The following is a 24,935-nucleotide window of genomic DNA, read 5'->3' as shown; positions in this document are numbered from 1 at the left end:
AAATATCGATAACAAAACCGATAAAAATATCGATTATTTTATCGATAGGTCTCGAGAATCCCGAAAATCTCTAAAATCCAAAAATAGTTCCCAGATTGAGTCTCCGTGTCTCTCTCTCTCTACCTCTATTTTAATCTTCCTTCCCCTATCTTCATCTTTGCTTTTATCGGTATTCTCATCCTCCTCTTTGTCTTTACTTCTATGTTCATCATTTTTTTTCAGCTACATATTCCCCTTCACATTTGTTCTTATATATATAAGTAAAGTATTTAGATTTACCTTGGTCTTCATTTTTGCCTTTATCTTTACGCATCTTTGTTTTTGTTTTTATTTTTACCTTTGCCTTTATCCTATTCTTCATTTATGTACGTAGTCACCTTTACTTTCATTCTTGTATTGGTCTTTTTCTAAGTGTTATTCTTTAACCTTTTGTTAGCAAATTTTTGTTAAATTTTTACCATATGCATACACATAAGAAGCACTTGTTTCAGCCCCAGCCATTTCCGTTGTACCATTTCCGTTGCATCATTTCCATTGCATATACACAAGAAGTACTTGTTTCAGCCCCAATCATTTCTGTTGCACCATTTCCGTTACATCACTTCTGTTGCATCATTTCCATCCCAACCAGATCCGTGTGCAATTTCCGCTGAATTTGCCAATTTACTCCCAACCAACCAACCGCCGCTAAAGAAGTTTCACTTAAAAAAAAACGGTCTCTCGTCAACCGTTTATCCTCAAGCTACAACAGTTTCAAAAATTATTTACTAAATAACGCAAGCAAATGCATTATTAACAGCCAATTAAACTAACGAAGGGTTAGTAACCAAGTACCAAAAGGTTCATTTTTTTATGACACGAAAATAATAAACTGGTTGGCCCCCTTAAAATTAATTATGACCTTCCAACGCCATGTCTTCCATATGTCTGCTCCATAATCAACTTTAATTAATCCGCTTTTCACCTTAACAGCAACATAGCACTGAAATCGGCAACCTGAGAGTCATTTAAGATGCGAATAAATATTAGTATATGACTGCAGACTGAAAAGCTGAAGCTGACTCAAAAGGTCACACGAACTTTCGACCTTAACGTGAACATATGTTGCTGAAGTGTGATGCTGCTAATGTGTCTTTCTGAATTGTTTCTTTAACTCATAATGAAGCTGGTGCCTTTTTAATTTTGCTAAAAGCTTTTCTAACACCGATTTTCTTTTTTTTTTTAATTTCAGTGTAAACACAAGCATTGATTCACGCAATTTCTCTAGCATTTACGTACACATGTATGTTGGCCAATGTCGCTATATACATACGTACATATTTTGTTAAAGACAAAGGCTACAACAAAAGTTTACTCCATACGCCTTTTTGATTTATATTTTTGTTATTATTTTATATACTAAAAATATATGCACGCATATGTGTTTAATGTTCAAGCAGATATATACAAATGTACATACATATATGCATAAACACATGTTTGTGTACATAATGCACACAACATACAATTTTAATTAGTTACAACATGTTTATACATACATATATGTATGTACATAAATCCTGAGAGCACAGACAGTACAAACATAAACTCATATTTGTACTTAACACATTTACGCATGAACGCACACTTGAATACTCGTGGCACACCTCTTGCGATAACTTTGGTTATTTAACCATTTTCACAAGCACGTTCGCGTACGTACATTAGAGTGATCCAGAAATGCATGTGGAAAAATAAAGTCGGAAATTTAATGCTGCCACCCCCTTTTTTATTTTGAGACAAAAATAAATTTAGTGCTCAAAGCGCTCAAAGTTTTTAATGTATTTTATATGAAAAAAAAAAAACTTTTTCAATCGGAAAACTCTTGCTTCTTTTCAGGAGATTTCTAATAAAAATACCCAATTGTTTCTGTAACCATTTTTTCATGGCTACTATATTTTATAGGACCGCCAAAACCTCCGAAAATGCAATGGAGAGACCAAACAAAAATCTTAAGTATTAAAAAATGGTTAAATAAACAATTGGATAATAGTATTGGAGGTCTCGTGAAGAGAACCAAATTTTTCCGATCGAAAAATATTGATTTGCAAGAGCTCTTCACCATTTCTAGGAAAATTTGTTTTTTCCCCATATAATTTACTTGGAAAACTTTTGAGCGCTTTGAGCACTCCCTAAATATTTTTTTATTTCAAAATAAACAAATAGGGGTATATTTTTTTCGATATAGAGCAATCCTAAGGGGTGACGGCAATAAAGTTCCGACTTTAATATTTTTGGACCACTCTAATGTACATACACCGATACACTGATACACATAGTCTGTGTTTTGTTTCTGACAGCAACTTTTTTAGGCGTAGTTATATTATAAGTATAAACTTGACTGGCTGAACAACACGGCGTATGAGTAACCCAAACATTGTCTGTTGCATATTGTATTTGCTACTCCATATATATGTACATATGTATATGTACAAAGTCATTTCACTTACCCAATAACAAAACCACAACAGCTGAATCTCGTACACCCCAATCCCAGCAAGTGCGCAGCGCAATGTATAGAATATTATGAAATTTTCCCATAAGGCAGACCTTTAAAAAGAAATAAGTTTGTTAATATATGTCGCATGCTTGCTGAGATGTATTTTTGTAATAATCACAAAAACAAAACAAAAAAAAGAAATGACTGCCAAATCTTCTTTGTTGCGTAAAAAAAACCTTAACGAAATCTGCAAATTGGGTTTTATTTGAAGATAATATATGGAACTTTATCTTTGTATATTCTACACCTTTACGACTTCCAATTTGACCAAAGTAAAAATGCAAGTTCAGATTTAATGACATATTTATTTACGCTCCGGATTATATTTTGGTATTAAATTTATCATCACCTTCTCTGTCTTATGAATCACGGAGCAAGTTTCGTCTCTAGTCCTACCAGTCCAAGTATCATATATAGTATAAGCAGATTCAATGCTGAATTTAGACACATTTTTCTAGGAACATATTTATCGAAGACAATCTCTTACGCACATGTATCATATATGAGAAATTTTTAACTACATTTTTTTCCACATGAGCATACTTGTAATTTATGCTTTTGGCATATGAATAATAATAACTAGTATCGCGCAGTTGTCTATATTCGACATGCTTGTCATCATTATATAGGCAATAATGCTTGATGTTGATAATGATGATGATTTTGGAAGTCTATTAACATTTCAAAAGATATGTAAAGTTCTTCGGCCAGCATACATGACTAATGTTGTTAGATTGATATACATATATACATCCTGTTTAATATTGTAACAATTCTCAGCTAATATATGAACACCATTCTTGGCGAAACTAAAGAGAAACAAATATACACTTGTAGTTCGCTGATTGAGTTAAGTGGCATTTTGGAAGTTTTGGTTTTTTCTCTTCTGCTTATTTAATGTTTATATTTTTTTTTATAAAAGTCAAGCACATTACATAACCAGCAACACATAAATCCACATTTCAAACTCCTTACAAAAATTATAAAAATTCAACACACTTTAACAAATATACCCAAAAATTTTTAAATTTGTTTAAACTTTTTTTAGAAAAACTTAAGGTATACAGCTTTATGGCCCATTAAATTTTAGTAGGTTAGAGCTCACATTTTAAAATGTTAGAAATTCGCGTTGATTTTTAATAATTTTCTTTAATTTCTTGCTGACGGTGCTAGGGATTTCCCTCCATATAAAAGTAATTGTCAAGCAAACTTTATATGGGAGAAAATGCTCAACACCATCTGCCAAAAAAAATTATACAAACTCAACGCGATTTTGTAGCTTCTCGAAATTTGCACTTTAACCTACTAAAATTTAATGGGCTTTAAAACTGCATACGTGAAATTAAAAAAAGGTTAAAATTTTTGGGTGTAATAGTTAAAATTTATATAATTTTAAAAAATTTTATAATGATTGTAATGATTTTTAATTCTCTATACCTATGAAGAATAGTTTAACCGTAAAAGTGGTGTAAAGAAAACATGATTGCCTATTTATATATAAGATAGATATTATATTTCCATACTCACATCACCATTCCCGTCCTTTTTTTCGCGGTGATAACGCACAGCAGCCAATACAGCAAATTTTGCCACCTCCTCTGTGTGCATGTTTTGACCTTGGAAAAATTAAAAAGTTTTGACACTCAAAAGTTAAAAAGCAGTCCAGTGTAAATTTCGCCTGCAAATACATTACATATCCTGCTTACCATCACTGCAACCGCCAATAAAAGCATTCAAGTGATCCAATACATCTCGCCGCGATGAGCGATCCTGCAAGCCATTGCGTGTGATTTTGTCGAAAGTATTTTCGAAGAAACAATCGAAAATATACTCCATTTTATCCACCAACTAATTTCAAACCAAATATTTCTTAACAAAAACACTTTGAGCAAGTGTAGTAGAACCTCGCTGGCTGATGGTCGTTTATTGTGTAAATAATTCTTCAGTTTCTATAACATTAGGCGCAGCGCTATTTCCCCAACACACATGCATAAGTACGGGTATTGTTCGATAATGCTGCTGCGCACAAAATTACAAGGAAGCCATACAGTGGCAGTGAATAGGCTTTTGTCGGTCGCAACGATATACGTATGTATGTATGTAATTCAATTAGCGGACATTGAACCACCGCAACCTACGTAATATCTCGACGCTAATTTGCTGTGGTAAACACCACGAGCGCTTAAAATTTCAACCAAAGCGTCTATTGAAGCTTTATGCGATTTTCTAATCGAACCCAACGCCCACGTGTGAAAATCGTTACATTTTATCTCAATCGCTTTTCACCGAATCTTACTTATTAATGTATCGTCATCTTATTGTGCGGGTAGTTACATACATATATGCATAAATTATATAGTACAATCTAGGCAGCAGCTAATGGCAGGAGCGTGTGTGCCCATTCAATCGAAGTCGTATAAATATATAAGGCAGTAGAACAATAACAAGAGCATGTACATACAAGAACTGCTAGCTGGAGGATTCCACAAAAATGATTACTCCTTAGTACGTGCAAATTGCGCTCTTTTGTCACTATGTTGCTTTCGTAATTTCTTCTTTTCCTTCCTTCCTTTAGAATTGCCTTTACTAGCAACCAAGTCTCATATTTCGCCTTATGGCGATGGTTCTACTCGCAACGATGTGCGCGCACCGTACCTTTGCCTTGCACACAGCACACGATAACACAAGTTCAACTGACGGGCTTGCGGAAGATGAATGTACGCTTTCAGGCGCTGCAGCAAAAGCTACTTTAACTGCAAAAGCTTGGACATAAGAGTGTGACAAGGCTCTCTAACAAATGTGATAAAGAGTCGCTGGCGAAACGTTATTAGTTTTAATACTGCGATGTGCGAGGAATAGAATGTATATTTGCTATAGGCAATATTGCCAGATTCACGTTTTTAACTGTAAATTACAGTTTTAGATTAGCTCCAAATACGAGTTACAGTTTTTCGAAATTTCCGACTTGAACGAATAACTTAAAATTTCTCTCTAGGCTTTCTTCTAAATCACCTTTAAAGATAAAAGTGGACCATAAAGTAGACGGTTTGCCTCATATGAAACAAAAGTTTTTAGCTGTCCTTTGCATTCCACAGAGAGCATTTTCCCAAATCAACTAGAATTGAACAATAAATAAACTATAAATTCCAGCATAATAGTGTTTTACGAGCTAAAGAATTCTTTAGAAAATTATTCAGGCGGTACTACATTTGAGGTATCGAATCAAATGCTGAAAAAAATTAACAAAGGAATTTACGAAGAACAATGAAACTGAAGTTCATTAAAACAAAATGTGATTTTTATATGCCATTTATGGTATTTCATTTTAAAATAATCGCTTTTTAATATTTACTAGTGTTCGCCCAGTGCTTGACATTCAACGGCTAAAATTAAGGATAGTTTATGTGAGTTGAGTTGAGGTGAAATAACATTAGTTGGAATGGGTTAAGTGGAAATTTTGATAGAAGAATATTTCTTTTCCATTTCTTGTGGGTCATTTTATAAGAATTTTTCGTTTTTCTTGAGAGCTCTTCAAAGTGTAATTGCGAATGAAAACATTGTCCAAAAAATATGCAATGCATACTCACTTACTGTTGCTTTTACCACTAATATGAACTTAACCTTCATCTGGTATTCGCGTCGAAAATGACCCAAAAGTTATACAACTGTTATATTTTTTATGAAAACGTGCGGCTTGAAATTCATTAAATTTCTCGGCTTTGAAAAGCGAAATAATTTGCTTAACTTAAACTAATTTTCGTTCTTTAAATTTTTTATTTATTTAGTTTATCAAAAAAGTTACTTTGGCGATCCTCTTGCGTCGCTTGAGACGCATGTGGGACTGCTTTTTATTCAGAGTTTTGAAACAAAATTTTTATATGGAGTTTTAGAGCCAAGTGTAAGAGAGTGCAAGTTTCAAGTGGCTACAAAATACCGTTAATTTTGGGCAATTTTTTTTTTTTTTTTTGTACTACTATTGGTTTTTTCTGCTCAATAGGTGCATGCAGAAAAGTCCACAATCGACACATGTGCGTAATGTATATAGAAAACAAACTCATTTAAGACTGAGTGAAAAATTTTTGTTAGTTTTCAGCGTGCATGAGAATAGAAAATGCAAGTTTTTTTAGAGCATATGAAGGTTAGCAAGCATTCGAAGATTTAATTTGCTAACTTGGAGTTCGTTCCACCATAATGAGCTACATAATAAAAATACAAGTTCAGTTAAAACTTTCTGTATTCGAAATATTAAAAAAATTAAGCAATCGTGAAAAATCACCATGTCTATAGAATGCCAGGAATCAGAAATCGGCGAAAATGAACATAAAAGTGAACAAATTGCATGGCATTATTTAATTTATTTATACTAAAATTCTTTTGTAAAATTGTGTATTACTTTTGAAAGTTGAGCGCGTCTTGTGTTCATAGTACTTTTTATTAAACAAGTAATTTATAAGCTAAAAGCACAACTGACTTCAATTCTCATATACAAATTTAATTTTTTCATTTAATGATCGGATCTAAACCAAATTACGGGACGACCCTTAAGGTACCATCTTTCTTTCAATTTATGAAACTTTAAAAAGTTTATTTATTGTACATATACATACTTTACATAAAACTTGCATAAATGTATTTTAAAGGTCGTATTATCTGAAGCGAATTTTCAGTATTTTCTGATGATATATATTTAGAAGTATAAGTTATATCAAAAATATATTCTCAAATATTAACGATTGGGGTATTAAAAATCTCAGGTTTTAGCCATATTAAAAATTTTACTATCGAAGAGTGTTTAGAACACTTTACATACACGAATCTCCTTTTTTTTTGAAAGCACAGATTTGTTGAAACTTCTACTATAACAAGGGCAGCCAACCGGTTTTGAATCGAACCGTCGCTTTTTTTTTTTGAAGTGCTAAAAGCGAACCGAAAACCACTCCAAAAAATGGTTCGGTTCGGTTCAAAATGAATACCTACTACAGCATTTTTCAAGTTTTGTAATACACATCTTTGTCTAAAAATTGTATCCCGTATGATCAAACAGCAAAAAATAAAATTCAAAAACCAAAGCGAATTTTAAGATATTATAAATCATAATACTCGGATTTTTTAGTTCTAATTAAAAAAAAAAATATGCCTTGATGCAATTTTGTTGAAATTTGTAGATTTTTTCTAATTTTTTATTAAGATTTAAATTTGGATATGGCTGTTTTTGTAAACGAGCTATACTTTTATAAAAAAATAATGAACATTAAAGCAACAAGAAAAAAAATTGTCAAATGTTGCACTCCTATTACTTCGGCCACAGCTATATTTGTACATATGAAGTTAAGGCCTAGTGTACACTGAGGGAAATAATGCATAGTAAAAATGAATACTTTATGTTTGATTATCGTTTAAAAATGTTCGTATTTAAAAATAATATTTTCATACAAAATTTTTTACGCACGTATTTCACTGTTCACATCTCAGTATGTATATGTAAGTGTACATACGACGCCAAGCATGCAGAGCACCGCTCTGAGAGCGGTGAAAACACACACACACATCCATACATAGCACATACATGTTTATCCGTACAAATCGCGTGCTGTGGTGTTGATGGATATTCAACATTTGAAAGCAAATTTATATGCCTGGGTGTAGCTGAGTGCGCTAAGATGCTTGCCACAAGTTGTTGATATCCGGAGTTCGAATTCCACTGCAGGCAACATGCAAATTATTTTTTCTTTTTTTTAGTTTTTGGCTTAATTATTCACTTCACGGATGCTTTTTCAGTACGAACGCGGTCATTTTAATATGCGCGTAATTGAATTGAATATTTACCAATATACAGTACTTTCGTTGACGGGTATAGTAAGATCAATTACGTTTCTATTTGGTTTTAATATTTTTTCCCCTCAGTGTAAGCTCCAACCTACCGAATATGGGGGTTTAATATTAGGCCAAGATTTTGAGTGTTAATTAAAAATTCTAAGTATATGCTGTCTCTGTCTACTCGTTTAGGCTCACGACTTTTCCAGCCCTTAAACAAGTTTATTACAGTTTTTCTAAATTCGCCCTGATCGCATTGATTTTAAAAAAGTTGTTTGTTTTTTGTAAGTACATATATATGTAAGCTAGGAAAAGAAAAAGTAACGTTAAGGTCAAAAATGCAAAATTCATTCGTTCGCTATCCTTATACATAAACGGTCGTCCAATCGAAAATATATTGTATTATACCCAGATAGAAAATTAATAAAATAGTCAATTTAAATATCTCTTAGAAAAAAAATTCAACCGTCTTTTATTCACGCGAAAGTAAAAAAGAGAATTGCATACTCTTCTATTAAAAAACAAAATTCCCACATACATTTTATGGAAAAAGATCAGTGAAAATTGCCCTAAATCAACTTAAAACTTAAAGATGTTTCCTATAAATGTTTATTAAAAATTGCAAACTTGATGAAACTTTGAATAATTTATAATTTTTGCACAAAGTTTGAAATTTGGATTTTTATATTTAAAAAATAAACATTAAAAACAAAAACAAAACAAAAATTAATTTTGCACCATTATACGTGTGGATGTTCGAATTTGATCTCAGTTTCATATTTTTGCAATTTGTATCCTTTAGCATAAAAAATTTAACAATTTGAACTGAACGGGGTTTTTGCGAATATTCGCATTCTCATTCGCAGAAGCTCCGCGGTTGTTGTGCAAGTCAACCGATAAAACGTATATATGGCGAACAAAATTACAAACTGTAGCCAATATTTTTGCCTGTGGTCGTGGGAGTATTTATGTAACAAAACTGGTCAAATGTCATATTTATCAACTTTGATAAAAATGCCTTTAAACATATCATTTCTTAAGCTGAAGTCATACAAGTTTCAACAAAGAGAACAAAGCCATTTTAACATTTTTTTTTTGTGCTATGTATACCTGCATTGGTTTCTATCTTTATTATGATTTTTTGGACCAATTTAAAAAAAAAACCACTAGCCACAAAAGAAGAAAGTGTGCACTGTAATTCTTAACCAAATTTTCGTGATTTGCTTTTGATGTTACATATATTCGTTTCAATAATTTAAAATGGGGCTCTTTGGGGAGTTTATTTTTAGCAAAAATTTTAAAAACAATAATTTTGTTTACTTGTCGGGCAATATTTTTTTCATAGGGATATACACTGGATCCTTGGCTAAAAACTTCTGTGATAAAACTGTCCATTTTTTGCTATTTAAAGTCAAAGAGTAAGCTCCTGCAATAGGGATTTCCAGCAGAAATGATCAACGTCTGGCTATAAAAAGAAACTATGCTCAAATAATAAAAAAAAAGCTATTAATAGGTGTGACCTTTAATCAGATAAGAATTACGTTACTATCTGAGATCTAAGTGCTTATAAAAAAACAGGGTGCTTTTAAAAAAAAAAAGCAATATTCTGATCCGATTCGGCTGGTAGCCACGACTTTGTAATAAGAATTTTTTTTTAAATTTTCATTCCTGTAAAAATAATAATTTATTTTCCATATACACCGATTTAGCTCGCTATAAGCACAAATTTTTCAAACCAGTCTCAGAAGAAAGTATTAAAAATAATTTACAAAAGCAAAAATCGAAAAACGCTTATGAGGTTACAGATTCCCCAAATTCTGAAACAGCCAAAGGAATGAGAATAAAGAATTCCTTTTAAGAAGCTTTTATGCGATTACACTTTTATAACCGTATAAAAGGCCATGGCCAAAGAGGACGTTTTCATCCAATTTTTGGTATCGTTAGTTGTTTAAGTTTTCTCCACGAGCTCATAACATTTTTTTTTTACCTACAAGCAAAATTTTCAGATTACAAAACTCCACATATTTCATGGTTTCTTACTTATATCTGGTTGGTTTCTTTGCGCGATTCTTTTGATATTCATTTTAAGAAATTAGGTGCTGGGTTTGATTTCTTTAGTTTTGCGATTTTCAATGCCAATTTATTACAGGTTGTCGAGCCAATTATTTGCTAAAATTCTTTTATTAAGTCTTAACGAAATGGTATGAGTAGGTAGGAAGCCTTTGGTGTAAATATTTTAATTTAATTTTCATCTTGAAAATCTTCGAAAGTCTAAAATTATTCCGTTGATTTCCCACTGTGCGGCGCCGCTCGGTACTTACACTCTTCAGCAACTCATAAAAAATTAAATCTGAAAGGATTGATAATTATGATGAAAACATGTTATTTAGCAACCCCTGTATACTACTGAACTTGGTATTAATTATAGAAGAAACTCCAACAACAAACATCACTGAACTACCGTTATTTGGTCCTCGAAATCGCATTCGAATCTTTACGTTACGGTTCTTGAAACTCCGGTTTCCTGCCTCCTTTGAAACTTAGTGACATTTTTCAAAGGAGAAATCTTGAAAACCTATTATAAACATGTCTAGTGGTTTATCAACCACTTTTTAAATTTCGAGACACTTAGTATCTTGGAATTTCGGTATCATTCTGACCACTGTGCGGAGGGTTTTCTTAATTTTGGCAGTTAGTTAGTTAAATTAAAACCGAAAATCGAAACTTAATTACGAATGTGTGAATTAGAGTTCAGCATATTGATTTCATGTCGTGTTCTAAAAAGACTGTTGATACTTTTAAGTTCAAAAGTATATTATGTATGCAATGTATTTGGACGTACATATGTAGAAATTTCATCTTTTAGTTTTTTAGCCTTATTCTCTGAGTACATTTTATTTTTTATTTTTTTTTGTTACAAGCACGCCAAAGCAATCGAAATAGTTGACTGCTTCATCCGATGTGCACTGCCTTAACTGGTGCTCTTCATTACAACTACATAGGACTCATATACTCTTTCGTTGCTCTTGGAATGCCTTGATAAGAAAGCTCTCTTAAATCGTCAAGCAATTTATACAAGCACATGCTTTTTGTGCAGTTGGCAATACTGCCAACGACAAAATAAGAAGAGCTAAAAAACTGTAAACAAATCAGCTTAAGCAAGAATGGATGGAAGTGTATGTATGGTTACATACATAATTTTTATGATTTTCATGCACAAAACAAGCAAGGCAATCGAAAACTTGCTGTTACAAATAGTGAGACAAAGTGACGGGTTAATAAATTTAAGCGAAAGCCATTCGTTTTTAGATGACTTCATTGCATTTCACATTTTACGTATACAAATGTACATACATATGTATCATTCGCTGATTAATAATATATGATGTTGTCTAAAGTCACACATTTATCACAAACGCAATGCATTTATTCAAACAACAAACAATATTTTGTCAACATTTTTACAAGGCACTTTCTTGTACACATTAACTTAAATTCTTACTTAAAAAGGTATTTAACACACTTGACACACAGCCTACTTCATTTAATGGCATTTGTTTTTGGCACAACTTCAACACGCCCTAATAACTCCTTACCAACTATTCGGCTTTAGTTTTCATTTTGCATTCAATTTTTATTTATTTAACTGAGTTTTTTATCACATAAAGTCTTAGTTACATTAGTGCAATTTTATTTTATCCACCCGCATTTGCAACAAAATATGAACAAATGAACGAAAATGATAAGCAACCACCCACAACTGCTGTGTGTCAAAATCAGCTGTTTTCATGTTAACTCAGCGGTGCTCTCTCTCATATCAGTCATTATACCGTTGATTTAAGAGAGTAAATATGTACGCGTTCAAAGATAAATACTTAATTTTAAGAGAAGTTGTTTTAGCAGAGAAATATTTATTAGATATGGAAGTTTTACCCACTTTGCTTTCTACATATAATACATATGTACATGAAAATATTTTTTGGCTTTTCATACCGAAATTGGTTACGACTTTTTCCTCTTGATAGGTTGGCAGTTTAATGAGAGTAGAGTTCCGCAGGATTTTAGGTTTTGCTAACATTCTTCAAAAGTATAACAATTCAAAGTATTTCATTTTTTTAATAATGTCCAAGAAATGTTTACAGATCATACTTAGACGAGCTTTGTTCAAAAGCTGGCGCAATATTTCACATCATTTTGTGGAAATTTTTTTTTTTTTTCTTACAATGGCGGTATTTTCATTCAATCAATACGTATTTGGATATTTCTGCACTAATGGCTATAAGCAGCAAGTGGAGAGCCCCGTTTTCTTTTATCATTGTCCAGTTTCAAATAACTGCAAAGGATCTTCCAAAGAGTCTACAATTAGAGGATATACATATAACTCAGTAAATCTCGTTGCCCAGCTCTGATCAAGGTTTTAGACTTTCGAGTACACTTTGCGGTATTCGCTTTCTTATAAGTTGCTTTCCAGATCAACAGATCTTAACAGGATTTAAGACAAGGCGTCTCCTGTTTATACGCTGCTTCAAATCAACAAACCGCAGGTTTCTAGATTTTGTTCTTTTCGCAAATTAACTTCAAAGACGAACACATTCCAAAACAAATATATGAACAAGTAAATTTCTCTCGTTTACTTCAAAGTCATTTCTCTTCGGAAATTTAGTTTCGAACTATATATTACCTTTTATATTTTCTGTCACATATAACAAGAGTACGATGCAGCTAGTGGCGCTCGTATGCGCCTTATGCAATACCCTTGTTGGCAGGTCTAACATTAAAGTAGTAAAGGAATTTGTCTGTCTGGGCCCCAGCAGCAATACCACAAATGATGTCAAAATGAAAATCGGTCCAAGAATAACTCTTGCCAAAAGGTGCTACTTTAAATTCGGTAGTCAATTGAAAAACAGAGCCATCTCTCGATGGACAAAAATTTTTCATCAATACCCACGCAGTGAAGCCAGTAACTCTCATAAATACAACTCAACCTTAATGTTTTAAACAAGTAACTACTACTTCGAAGATAACTTTATCTTGTAAAGCAAAAGTCAAGCAACAGAGTTTCTACAATAATTTCCGCAGTGAAATAATTTCCAAAAACGACATTTATTTTGCACAACAACTAAGCCGCTAACATTCAGAAACACTTTGTAAACAATGCCATAGCAAATTCTGTTCGAAAACAAAAAATGTATTGCTCTCAAAAGAATATATCAATGAAAGCACTTCTTGGAAAACGAGCACAAATATGCGCATTGAAAAAATAGCTGTTTACTAGAATGTGCGGTAGCGTCTCCGCTGTGCTATTTCTGCTAAACTAATGACAGTTTTTGTTATACACATTTTGCATTAGCTTCCGAGTCATAGCCTTGGGCAATATTACATACAAATTCTCTACGTTTACAGAATAAAGCAAAGTCAACCCTAATATTTTTAAATGACATATTTTCAAACATTATACAAACAAACAATAACGTGCACGTCGAAAAACAATGGCGTGAATTACTTTAAGGACGTCAACTCCTTTAACGGCTTGCCAAAAAAACACACACAGATTTGCTTCAGTTTTAAAAACAGCTTCTTAGAACAAAGGTAATAACTGCCTGCGCACGCTGCGGCTGTCACAATAGTTACGCCTACCTGTTTGTTACGCTATCGTTTAATCATGCGTTTCACAAACATGCCGAATAGTTTGCGAAACTACCTACACCTCACCTCACCTCGCACGCTTACGTTCGCGGTATAAATAACGTTGATTTTTTACAGATCGGTACATTCGCAAAAAATCAACTGCACAAAGCATACCAAAGCACTAGTTCATCAGCTCTTTGCGCTACCACACATACAAGTACATACATAGGAGTATAGGGCATTTAGCATTTTCTAAATCAAATAAGTAATTTAAAAATGCCTGAAGTTAACGAAAGAAAACACTTCACTTCTAATGAAGACAAAGAAGCCGCTCTATCGCCACTACTTCCACAGCATCACGAGCCGGATATTGCCAAACTAGGTGGTAGACCAACAGCGTTGCAACGTCTCGCTGCGCTTGCAGCAGCCATTGCAGCTGAGGATCGTGATGAAGATGATAGCGATAGTGACAGTGACTCGGATGAGAGTGACACAGATTCTTGTGATTCGGATTATTGGAGTCTTGATATACCATTCCGTACTCGTAGAGCCTCTACACCGGCAGCTATTGGGGGACAACATATGATAGAAGCCGCTCAAGCAGCTATGAGACGACTACTAATACAACGTATGGTGAGGCGTTCGACGTTCTCCATCAATGAGGCAAAGTATTTTTAGTTCGAAGTCAGTGATTGGGTGGTGAAGTAAATTTTTGATTAAATCAAAAAGTTGGGAATATCCTCCAAAAATTTAATGTGTAAATAGTAGGAGTAATGAGTTTTTCAAATATATGTATTTAGTTTGTATATTTAAGTATAAATATAAAATATATATGAATAAATAAGTAATGTGTATAACTTATATGAACAAACAAGTTTCATGAGTTCTTTCGTCACTCAAAGTGGATTCTGGGAGGATATTTTTTAAAATACCTAATATGTATTTAGGTATAAAATATTTTGACATGCATCATTCATAATCATTAGTGCAACGTTTTTTAAACGCCGAAAAATTTTAGCTTGGATTTAAGAGTTCAATTTTTGAAACGTCCTTCTGTTTACGAAATCAGCTTGGGCCGAAATTTCGCGTTCCATATAAACTGTTTTAAAACTTTTAATACAAATAAAACTTTAGCCGCTCCTTCAAGCTTCCCAACAACAAGTTGGCATGGTTAATGTAACATTAAGCTTTAAACATTTTCTGAACATTTATACGAATGAACGTTATATGAAAAAAAAACCGGCCAGATATGTAAGCACAACAATACAACAAAACTTAGAAGGTAGTTTCACTTTTTTTTGGACGTTATTGAACTTGGGGATTTTCACTTATTATTTCAGGCAATTTTCAACTGGCACGACCATTTCGAAAAATCAAATCTGCTTGAAAACTGAACGGAAGACACAAGTAGATAAAACTTGTAGCGCAATTATAAAGCAAATACAAAAAGAAATACATTTAGGTTTAATAGTCAAAATGGCTGAAAAAAAATCTAGTGAAAATACCTTCTTTTTTCTATCAAAAATTATTTTTTTAACAATAACCCAATTCATTTGGCTTTAAGTGCAACACAATAGGAGTAATTTCAATGGTAAAAAATACTTTTAAACTAAAGCTTTCTTAAAACTCTTTTTTTTTATAACAATATTGAAAGATTTTATGTAACTTGTCTAAAATTTATTTAAATTCAAATTTTCAAAAGCCGGCAACCCTCTCGAAAAATATATTCAAACTGAAACCTTCTTAAACTTCTTTCTTTAGTTACCCATATTGTGATACATATGTGTCTCAACTAACTGAAGAATTCCTTTAAGTTAAACTTTTTAAACAGGTGGTAACCCTTTTCAAGAACCCAGAGTGATGGGTGATCCGTGTGCCAAATTTTATCTAAATCCGCTCAGGGGTTTCTGAATGAAGTGAAGTTCCGCATGGTGTCTCTTTATCGTTTCATCAAATTTTAAATTTGTTTATTTTGTTTAAAATTAAATAATTTTATTAGTTGTGTTAATTAGTTAGTATTAATTATTAGTTTGTGTTATTTATAGAAAATAATATACTAATAAATAAATGCATCAAAATTTAATTGTTTTCCTTGTCTCTGCATATCGATATTCTTCAAATAATCTTTAAAGCTATTGAGGAAGTCTTTAAATCCTTTTCATTCATGACATCTATGTATTTACCATTTATTTTTTGCAAATTTTACCCTTGTCTCGAATACCACACATTAAAAAAAAAATCTTATATATATCAATGAAACTACATATCCCGTTTTTGGTATCATGCAACATTTTTTTTTCTTGGGCCTAGAAACCTACCATAAATAGAACACAGGTACTTTTTGTATGCCTAGGTAATAAAAATGAAACACTAAAACATTGTGCTTGGCATCGAATGTCCAGCTAGTCTCTGGCCCGTAGCGAAACTGGTATGTATGTATGTACGCGTGCCTCTCTGTCTATTCTTGAAAATGTGAAAAAGTAATGCAACCCGCAGGCAGGTATCATGTACAATTTACACTGTACATGCATACGTATAAGTGCTGTGAAGGCTACAAACAGAATTCCTGGAATCTTTTGCTTTTTGCTCACGCAAATAGTTATTATCACACAAAACGTAAAAGGAGTTAAGTAATGCATAAAAAATTCCAAGCCATTGTTTTCACGCGCTCTGCTTGCTCTTTGGGAAATTTTAGTGGTATTATTAGGTTAGGAGGTAATTTTGAAATTGGTATGCCTTTTCTTTACTGAAAAGCAATTTAATATCCACTGTAACTTCCTAATACAAAGGACTGAGTTTATTTTTTAACAATGTCCGTAGAATGCACAACAAAAATTAGAAAACATGTATACATATGTATATGTATACCTACATATTACTCCGTTTTTGTGTGTGTATGTAAGTGGTAAATGTTTGATACCTTTAGCTAATTTTCACTGTAGATTTTCAGTGGAATATATTATCAATACTTTGGCAGAATGGGACAACAAAATTGTACTTCATATACTATTAACATCACACGTACGTCAGGGGTCTAAGAAAAATATTGAGCTCAACTTCTTAGTGGTTATTACGATTTCAGAAGATCTTAGCATCTTAAAAACATATGACGACACTTTTAATCTGAAAATCTATGAATATTGTTGGTACCAAAATTAAGTGCAAAAAAAGATACAGTTCTGAAAGAAACTTTTTAAATTTTTTATATCTTATTCCACCTTCACCAGCCTCTTTGACAGGTATCAATATAATTTTGGTACTGTCAAGATCAATTAATACAGTGTATGTGCTAACAAATTTCAGAGACATCATGTTCTGTAAAAAAAAATGAATTGAAGAGGCACCGAGAAAACTGTTTTCTCAGCAAACCTTTTATTATTGAATCATGTTTAATCACTTCCCATAAAATGAATAAAAATAAATTTATTTGCCAAAAAGTTTTTACTATACGAAGTGTTATGGCCAAGGCGAATTAATATAAGGTGATAGCAGGAGTACAAAAACAAAAATTTACATGTATTTTGTTTTTGCTTTGGCGGCATAAACTCTCAAAATCTGTAAGAGTGTGTGTAGAAATTCAAACAAAATTTTTCAATTTGATATCAGAAGCCGTGCGGCGAAACACGTACACAAAATCAGCTGAGCTAGTAACACCACCTTATATAAATTCGCCTTGGTTATGGCTGTGTAAAATAAGAAAAATTTATTTCCAGATATTTATAGAAAACCCTTAAATGATCGATAATATATTAAAACGATAAAATGAAGTTACAAAGTTAAAACTTAAAATTTTCACTAAATTTAAATTTTTCATTCACACTGCACAATTTCATATAACGCGAATTGGCCCCATGGAAACAAATTTAAATAGATGAGAATAAGGCGTGTAGCACAGCTACATGTTATATTTTATATCTCGGGCTCTGTTCATCGTAGAGACTTTATTGCTGACTCTCACAAAAAAATATTTTAAAAATAGTTCTTGAATACTCCCATTTTTTTCGAACTCGTTTATTATAGAGAATTAAGCAAGGATTATGGCGGTGTAATTTTTAATCCCAAATAGTTAATAGCTAAGTTAAGGACAATCACTGTCATAGAGAAATGTTAAGCCCGTTGAGTTATCTTTAAAACGACTTTAAAATGAAGTCTGTACGATGAGTAGAACCCGAGATATAACGATTTTAATAAGTACATAAATGGTCAGAACCACGAAAAAATTCGAACTTTGACAGATCATATCTCCAAAGAAAAAAATAAAAAAAATCCTCTAGCTTATTTCATCTATATAACCCATAATTTGAATATAAGCCAGAAAAAAATTGAACAAGTGCTACTTTGGACTAAGTGAAAACCACACTCTATAAGTCACTCATTGAAAATTACAACATCCGATGAGGCGCCTCTTGGTGTATTCGAAAGTCAGATTTTGCGGAAGATTTACGGGCCCTTACGCGTTGGCGACGGCGAGCACCGCAGACTATAAGCTGTATGAGCTTAACAACGATATGGATATAGTGCAGCGAATTGAAATACAGCGGCTCCACCATGTCGTTCGAATGGGCACCGACGCTCCAGCTCTGAAAGTATTCAACTCGGAATCCGCTGGTGGTAGCAGAGGAAGAGGGAGGCCACCACTGCGATGGAAAGACCAGGTGGAGAAGAACTTGACTTCTTTTGGCATTTCCAATTGGCGCCAGTTGGCACAGCAAAGAAACGACTGGCGTGCTTTATTGAACTCGGCCAAAATCGCTTAGGCGGTTACAGCGCCAAATAAGAAGAAGAATAGGAAGAAGAAGTGGCTAAGAAATTAATCAATATTTATTCAAAATTGAGATATACATATAATCGCTTTTTAGCAAAAAAGTGGTATTTCAATTTGGTATATATATATGGGCCTCATGCATGAAAAGTGAGCTTAAGCTCAAACTCAGTTTTTGCACTGATTGAGTGAGCTCAAGCCCAAGAATTTTTACTGAAAATCGAGTTTGAGCTTAAGCTCACATTTTACGCATGAGGCCCATTTTGCTTAGCCGCCTTAAGCACCATCTAGAAAATTTTTGAAATCGGACGGAACCTACTACCGCAAAAAAATATAGCTAGTTTTGAGTTACGTTGGTAGCCCGTGATTTTTGTCCGATTTCTTGAAAAAACATTTTTTGCAAAACAGCGATTCTATACGTAAATTTTGAATAAATATTGATGAATTTCTTAGCCACACTGCTCAAAAAAATCTGAAAGTCCGGTACATACACACATATAAATTCAAGACCGTATTTAATAAACCTTGCCTAACTTCGACAATTTTTATGCGATTACAATAAATGAGGTATAAATTTAATTTTAGGTATGGATTTAATTTTAGATAGTAATAAATATTTTCGAATTGTGGAATTAGGTGATGGTCAAAACTTAAAAAAATAAGCAAAAATGTTTTTTGTTTTTATTTGCCCGATGAAAAATTCCAACAATCCAAGTCTGACAATATATTATTACTTATACACAATTTTAAAGGCCTATAGTTCCTCTTCTCTCAACACGTTCGATCTATAAAATTGGATGAAAACTAGTCAAATCAAAAACTGATAAATCTACAAAACCATACTTTCGGGTCTAACAAGTGCGACCTCTAAATGATTTTTGAAAAATCTATAAAAATAGGAAATAATATTTATCATCAAAAGGAAGGAAATTTCAAAAAAAAAATCGATGGACACCCTACTGAATACCCTGCAGGAAATTGAATTAGTTTGAAAGTAATTTATAAACTACTTTATTTTCAATGATAACTAATTGAAATTCTCATTATTTTACCTACAACGAACTCATTGCCTTTTCCTGCATGTATTGTCAGCTACTTTAAAATAAATTTGGCTTAAACAACTTCAAAGTCAGTATGTTTCGTTTGAATATGCTTTCATTCTGCACTTCGCAGATGCTTTTTTATAAATAAGAAAAACCGAAATTAAAAATTCAAAATTAATTGAGATTTGAACATGGACATCCTTGGCTTCGACCAATTGCAGCAAACATTTTTGCACGCTCAGCTACAGCCAGACATGTAAACGTGCTTTCAAATGTTCAGTTTGAATGCTGTGCAAGTGGCAAGTCAACTGTCCGACTCTGCATTTAATTTCAACTACTTTAAAATGAATTTGGTTTACTCAACTTCAAAGTCAGTATGTTTCTTTTGAATACACTTGCGTTCTGGACTTCACAGATGCTTTTTCATGCTTCCAAGACACAAATAGTTTGTTTGAGCAAAGAGAGTATAAAAATTCGAAACATTTACTCATTGAATTTGTTTTAAAGTAGCCTTTCAATTAGTTGATTTAAAAAAATGTATATATCACTTGTTTCCGTCAGGGTAGCTTCAAGTAACCATTCCAATCTATCATTCTCACGGCAGATAAGGATTTGTTTACTGTATCAGTTTAACTATTGTATAACAATGAAAGCATTTCTGTGTTCCTTTCAGTAAACAATACTGGCACAATTTACAACATTTTAGTTAAGGTAGCCAAATTTAGTTGGAGCAAAATCTGAAGTTACATTGCATACATAAATACGTACATATGAACGTTGTAAAGTGTTAACGCCATCGAAGCGTGTAGCTGAATAATTCGTCTTATCAACAAGAACATGTTCCATGCATTTCACAACGCATGTGTGTGGTCGCACGTAAATCTTCGAGCTATTCAAGAGCCGTCAGTAGGCAGCGTACTCATGTGTAAGCCAACATATCTATACAGTTCCCATTAGGCTTTGTAAATGTATTGTAAAAATACACATTTCCTGAAAAGCCGAAATATATTTAGGGTGCTAAATCAAAGGAGAATATTTTAGTAAGTACATATATGTACACTCAGAAAAAACATTCCTTGATGTTAAGAAAAAGTATATTATTCTAAGCAAATATTACCTTGAAATGACTGCAGAGGTGTGGCTGCATTAATATAAGTAAACGATTTGACTCAGTTTAAGGAAAATATAATTCCTTAGTTTTCAGTACTATTTTCTTTCTTCTTAGGAAAAATTAACTTACCGTGAAAAGAATAAGTATGTAATTTTGCTCACGGCGCTCAAACCGTCGCAATGGCCGACAGAGTAAACTACTGGAGTGCTAGTCGAGAGATGCAAGGTTAGAGTAACAGAGCAGGAAATTATATTTTTTAAATATCATTTATTTTTTTTTTTTTTTTTTTTTTGTAATTTTTTAAGTTGTTAATAGAGATTATGTTAAATAGAGATTATGTTGACGAACTACATTGTAATATTGACGAAAAATAACAAATTATTAAAAAGTATAGCTGAATTCCCAAAACCTTGGAAACATCCCTCGTACAACGAGAGCAATCTACTTAACACCTAAGGTGGCATTAGAGACGTCACGCTATCATCCAGGACATAGTTTAAGTTAAGTGCAGAAGCTGTGATTATCATGTCATACAAATTAATTTTCACAGCAACTTCAGAATTTATTCTCCCGATAGAAGCGACTTAATGAATGGCTCCAGAATGGTCATTAGAACTGGATCTGACTGTCTCAGAAATTAGCTAAAGACATTTTTCCAGGCTGAGATATACGCAATTGACATGGCGGCAAAGCTGGTAAACATGACTAGATAGATAACTAAGTAGAAGAGGTACGAATAGCAATCTAGTTGGTATATTGTGACCTCCACTCCACACAATACATCTTGTAGTGCTATTGATTCCAGAAAGTCCAGACGACTATATTGTTACTATTTTGTTTAGTCGTCGCCTTGATACGGCATCACATTCAAGGATTAGGTGCAATAGTGTCTCCACAGTTGCGTTACAAAAAGGACAGAGGTCAGTTTCCCAGATACCCAGTTTTTGCCGAGGTCCTCTTTTGCCTACAGGACCCATTGAGGATGCCTGTAACGATTCTAAGTTCATATTTTGAAACAGTCAAACTGCCATCAAACCCTTAAGGTCAGTAACGACTAACAGTGTATGCGCTCAAGAATTCCGTAGATCCTTACAAGCCATTAGACGGCATACACTTATTTATTTATTACTGGGTTCGAAGCGGACGAGGGTGCTAGAAATGGAACTCAGATAAGATTAAGAGAAACACTTCAGATCGTAAAACCTCAAATGCGATTCCTTTCTTCAGCCAGCAACATCAGAGGAACAACGGAGTTTACTAAGGCTCTCAAGCTAAATGTTAGGCTTCGCACAGTAATATCAGCGGGACACTAGCTGGTTTTCGCACTACGGAGAATACGCATCAAATTTCTGGGGGAACACTTCTTCGAGAGCAACAAAATTTTGCTTCAGCTGTATGCTGTCGCGCATAATTTCAAAAATTACAAATTTTAAATTACTGGACATTCACATAACGTAAGCGATATGTGTATATGTGAACATATTAGCATTACATCGGCCAAGAAATATCTGAGATCTTATCCGCTTACGAATACTTATACTTCTATATATGTGCATAATTTATGTACATACATATTGTACGTTGCTATTTTCTAATTTTCCAGCCATTCACACTTTCCTTTCCCTCCTAGGTACCATTTAGATTGCAACACTATTCAGCAACTTATCAAATTATTTACATCGCTCAAATTCAGTATTTGTTGCCGTCATTGCAACCTGTTTATATTACATCCATTTCTCTATGCTCTTCCATTTACAGATTGCTATGCCAGGAGATTAACCATGACGATTCATTCAATCTCGAATACCGTGGCCCAGTCGTGATGAAGGGTAAACCGACACCGATGGATTGTTGGTTTCTAACACGCAACACAACGGCGGAAGCAACACGCGTTAGCATCAGCGACTCTCCCCTGCCACCAAATACGCCACCACCAGCAAACTTAAAATCACCTTGCAGCAATAGCACTCCAGCCGATGCCTCCACATCTGGCATGGCCATCGCCACTGGCACAGCTGTGTCGCCGACGGCAACGCAGTCATTTTGCACAGCTGACGACGTCATTGCAACAAGTCAACAAACACCTGCAGCAACAGCGCAAGCAACCACATTCTCACCCACATCACCAACGTCATCCTCCTCCTCATCGGCTGTAACAGTGGCAAGTGGTGGCGGCGTCGTTACATCCGCCAGTGCAGATACAAACAATGCACTTGCTGAAATGACATAGGAAATGTGCAACGACTCGTCCTGCTGCTGCTGAAATATACTTTAAGCATGGGTGTGGCGTAGCGAATGGCAGTGGGAAGTGAGTGACAAAGCTGTTAACACATTAAGATTTGTAAAGCGAACTTCGCAGGGATTGAATTGGATTGAATTGCTTTTGGTGTGGATTGCTGTTGCGTTGCTGCTGGATGTGAAGTACAAAGCAATGGCTTTCTGCAGCACATGAAAGGTAATTTATGTTAATGCATCTACTCTTACTTGTCACCTTGCAGCATATTCGCATAGTGATTAGTTGGTCGACAAATGTCAAATGCGAATAAGACAAATATGCTTTGGTATGCGATAACTTGACAAACTGATTGAACGAATATTTTAGAAAATTTGGTATTACTTTGGAATATTTAAATAAAATAAATAGGTACTAGCAATACCGGAGATCGAAAATAATGCATGGTGTTTACCACTGACACAAACACTTATCTCTCAAGCAAAGAGTATTTCTCACCGTGCCAAATCACTCTGTGCGATCTTTTTGTGTTTTGTGTTGTAATTTATTTATCAACTGCTTAAATTTCCCTTAGTCAAAAACACTTTGACAGGGACTTTTATTTTTAAGTGTCTTCATTTGAGGGTTATTGAAAGACTGAAAAATTAAAGTGGACGTACATAAGTGGAAGCAAAGCGTTAGGCATTTCTTTACACGATGCATACGTGTGCGAACATTTATGAAAAAGAAGAGAGCGTGGGCATTAATAATATGATACACTGAAAATAAGCTATTTTATTATATTGATAAAGAAAAGGATAGAGGCAAAGGTAACAAGTAAGAGCAGCGCTGTCTTCGGCTATGCCGAAGGCTTCATACCTTTCATGAACATCTGCAAATTTTACTTTGACAGATTACTGCTTTTGAATACATCTGCATACATCGATAGAGGAGTTACATACTTATATAAAAAATCGCATCTAAACAATCAGAGTTATGGAAGATATACTTTATATGACACCAATCTAAGTGATTTTCACCGCTATGTGATCGGTATGTAAACCGGTAACACAATTTATTGGGTTTAGTTTCGTACATAAAGGAGATATATGGCAAAAACTGGTATCTTAACAATCAGTGCTATAGGAGATAAAGCTTATACAGCATAGATTTTGACGATTTTCTCAGTAGACTTTGTATTATTATTTATAAAATATCTTACGAAATTTATCGGTTTTAGCTGTTCAAATAAATGAGTTTTACAGTAAAATCCCATATCTGAACAATCAGATGAATGGAAGATATATGTTGTAGTCATCCGATCCTTGTTATTTTCACTGTAAGTATTCTGTTAATAATGAGTGAAAATGGTGCGAAATTTCATGTTCCCAGCTGCATAAATGGAGGAGTTATGATAAAAGACCTCATATCTGAACAATCAGTTGTATGGGGGCTGCAGGTTATAGTGACCCGATCTTTGTTATTTTCGCTGTAAGTCTTCTGTTGATAATGAGTGGAAACAGCGCGAAATTTCATGGTCCTAGCTACATAAATGGATGAATTATAACGAAAAATCTCATATCTGAACAATCAGTTGTATGGGAGCTATAGGTTATAGTTACCCGATCTTTTTAATTTTCACTGTAAGTTTTCTGTTGATAATTATTGAAAACAGTGCGGAATTTCATGTTCCTAGCTATATAAATGGAGGAGTTATAACGCAAAATTTTATATCTGAACAATCAGTTGTATGGGAGCTATAGGTTATACTGACCCGATCTTTGTAATTTTCACTGTAAGTATTCTGTTGATAATGGGTGCAAGTA

At 33.5% G+C, this 24,935-nt stretch overlaps 2 protein-coding genes across 7 annotated transcripts in view; one reads left to right on the top strand and one right to left on the bottom strand.

Annotated features, from left to right (window-relative positions):
• Positions 1–23,353, top strand: part of LOC118737583 (guanylate cyclase soluble subunit beta-1) — a 248,683-nt gene extending 225,330 nt beyond the window's left edge. The window contains exon 17 of the mRNA XM_036468174.1: positions 22,656–23,353. Coding sequence (XP_036324067.1) covers positions 22,656–23,127 — 472 coding nt within the window. The 3' untranslated portion in view covers positions 23,128–23,353. The remainder of the gene's footprint in view (positions 1–22,655) is intronic.
• LOC118737584 overlaps positions 1–24,935 on the bottom strand; it is an 81,785-nt gene that overhangs the window by 42,840 nt on the left and 14,010 nt on the right. The window contains exons 1-4 of one of the 6 annotated variants that reach the window (XM_036468178.1): positions 5,001–5,608; positions 4,246–4,555; positions 4,067–4,155; positions 2,490–2,589 (exon numbers count right to left, since the gene is read on the bottom strand). The exons of 2 other annotated variants lie outside the window; for them this stretch is intronic. In XM_036468178.1, the coding sequence (XP_036324071.1) occupies positions 2,490–2,589; positions 4,067–4,155; positions 4,246–4,375 (319 nt within the window). In that variant the 5' untranslated portion in view covers positions 4,376–4,555; positions 5,001–5,608. Of the gene's footprint in view, positions 1–2,489; positions 2,590–4,066; positions 4,156–4,245; positions 5,614–24,935 lie in introns of those variants that run through there. 3 more of the 6 variants (XM_036468180.1, XM_036468176.1, XM_036468175.1) reach the window with 3 other exon arrangements.

The sequence above is a fragment of the Rhagoletis pomonella genome, unplaced genomic scaffold, assembly GCF_013731165.1.
Source record: "Rhagoletis pomonella isolate Grant_MI unplaced genomic scaffold, Rhpom_1.0 Rhpom_scaffold_00004, whole genome shotgun sequence".
NCBI classification, from domain to species: Eukaryota; Metazoa; Arthropoda; class Insecta; order Diptera; family Tephritidae; genus Rhagoletis; species Rhagoletis pomonella.
The sequence above is the reverse complement of the archived record's forward strand: the minus strand, read 5'-3'. Positions and strand labels throughout refer to the sequence as shown.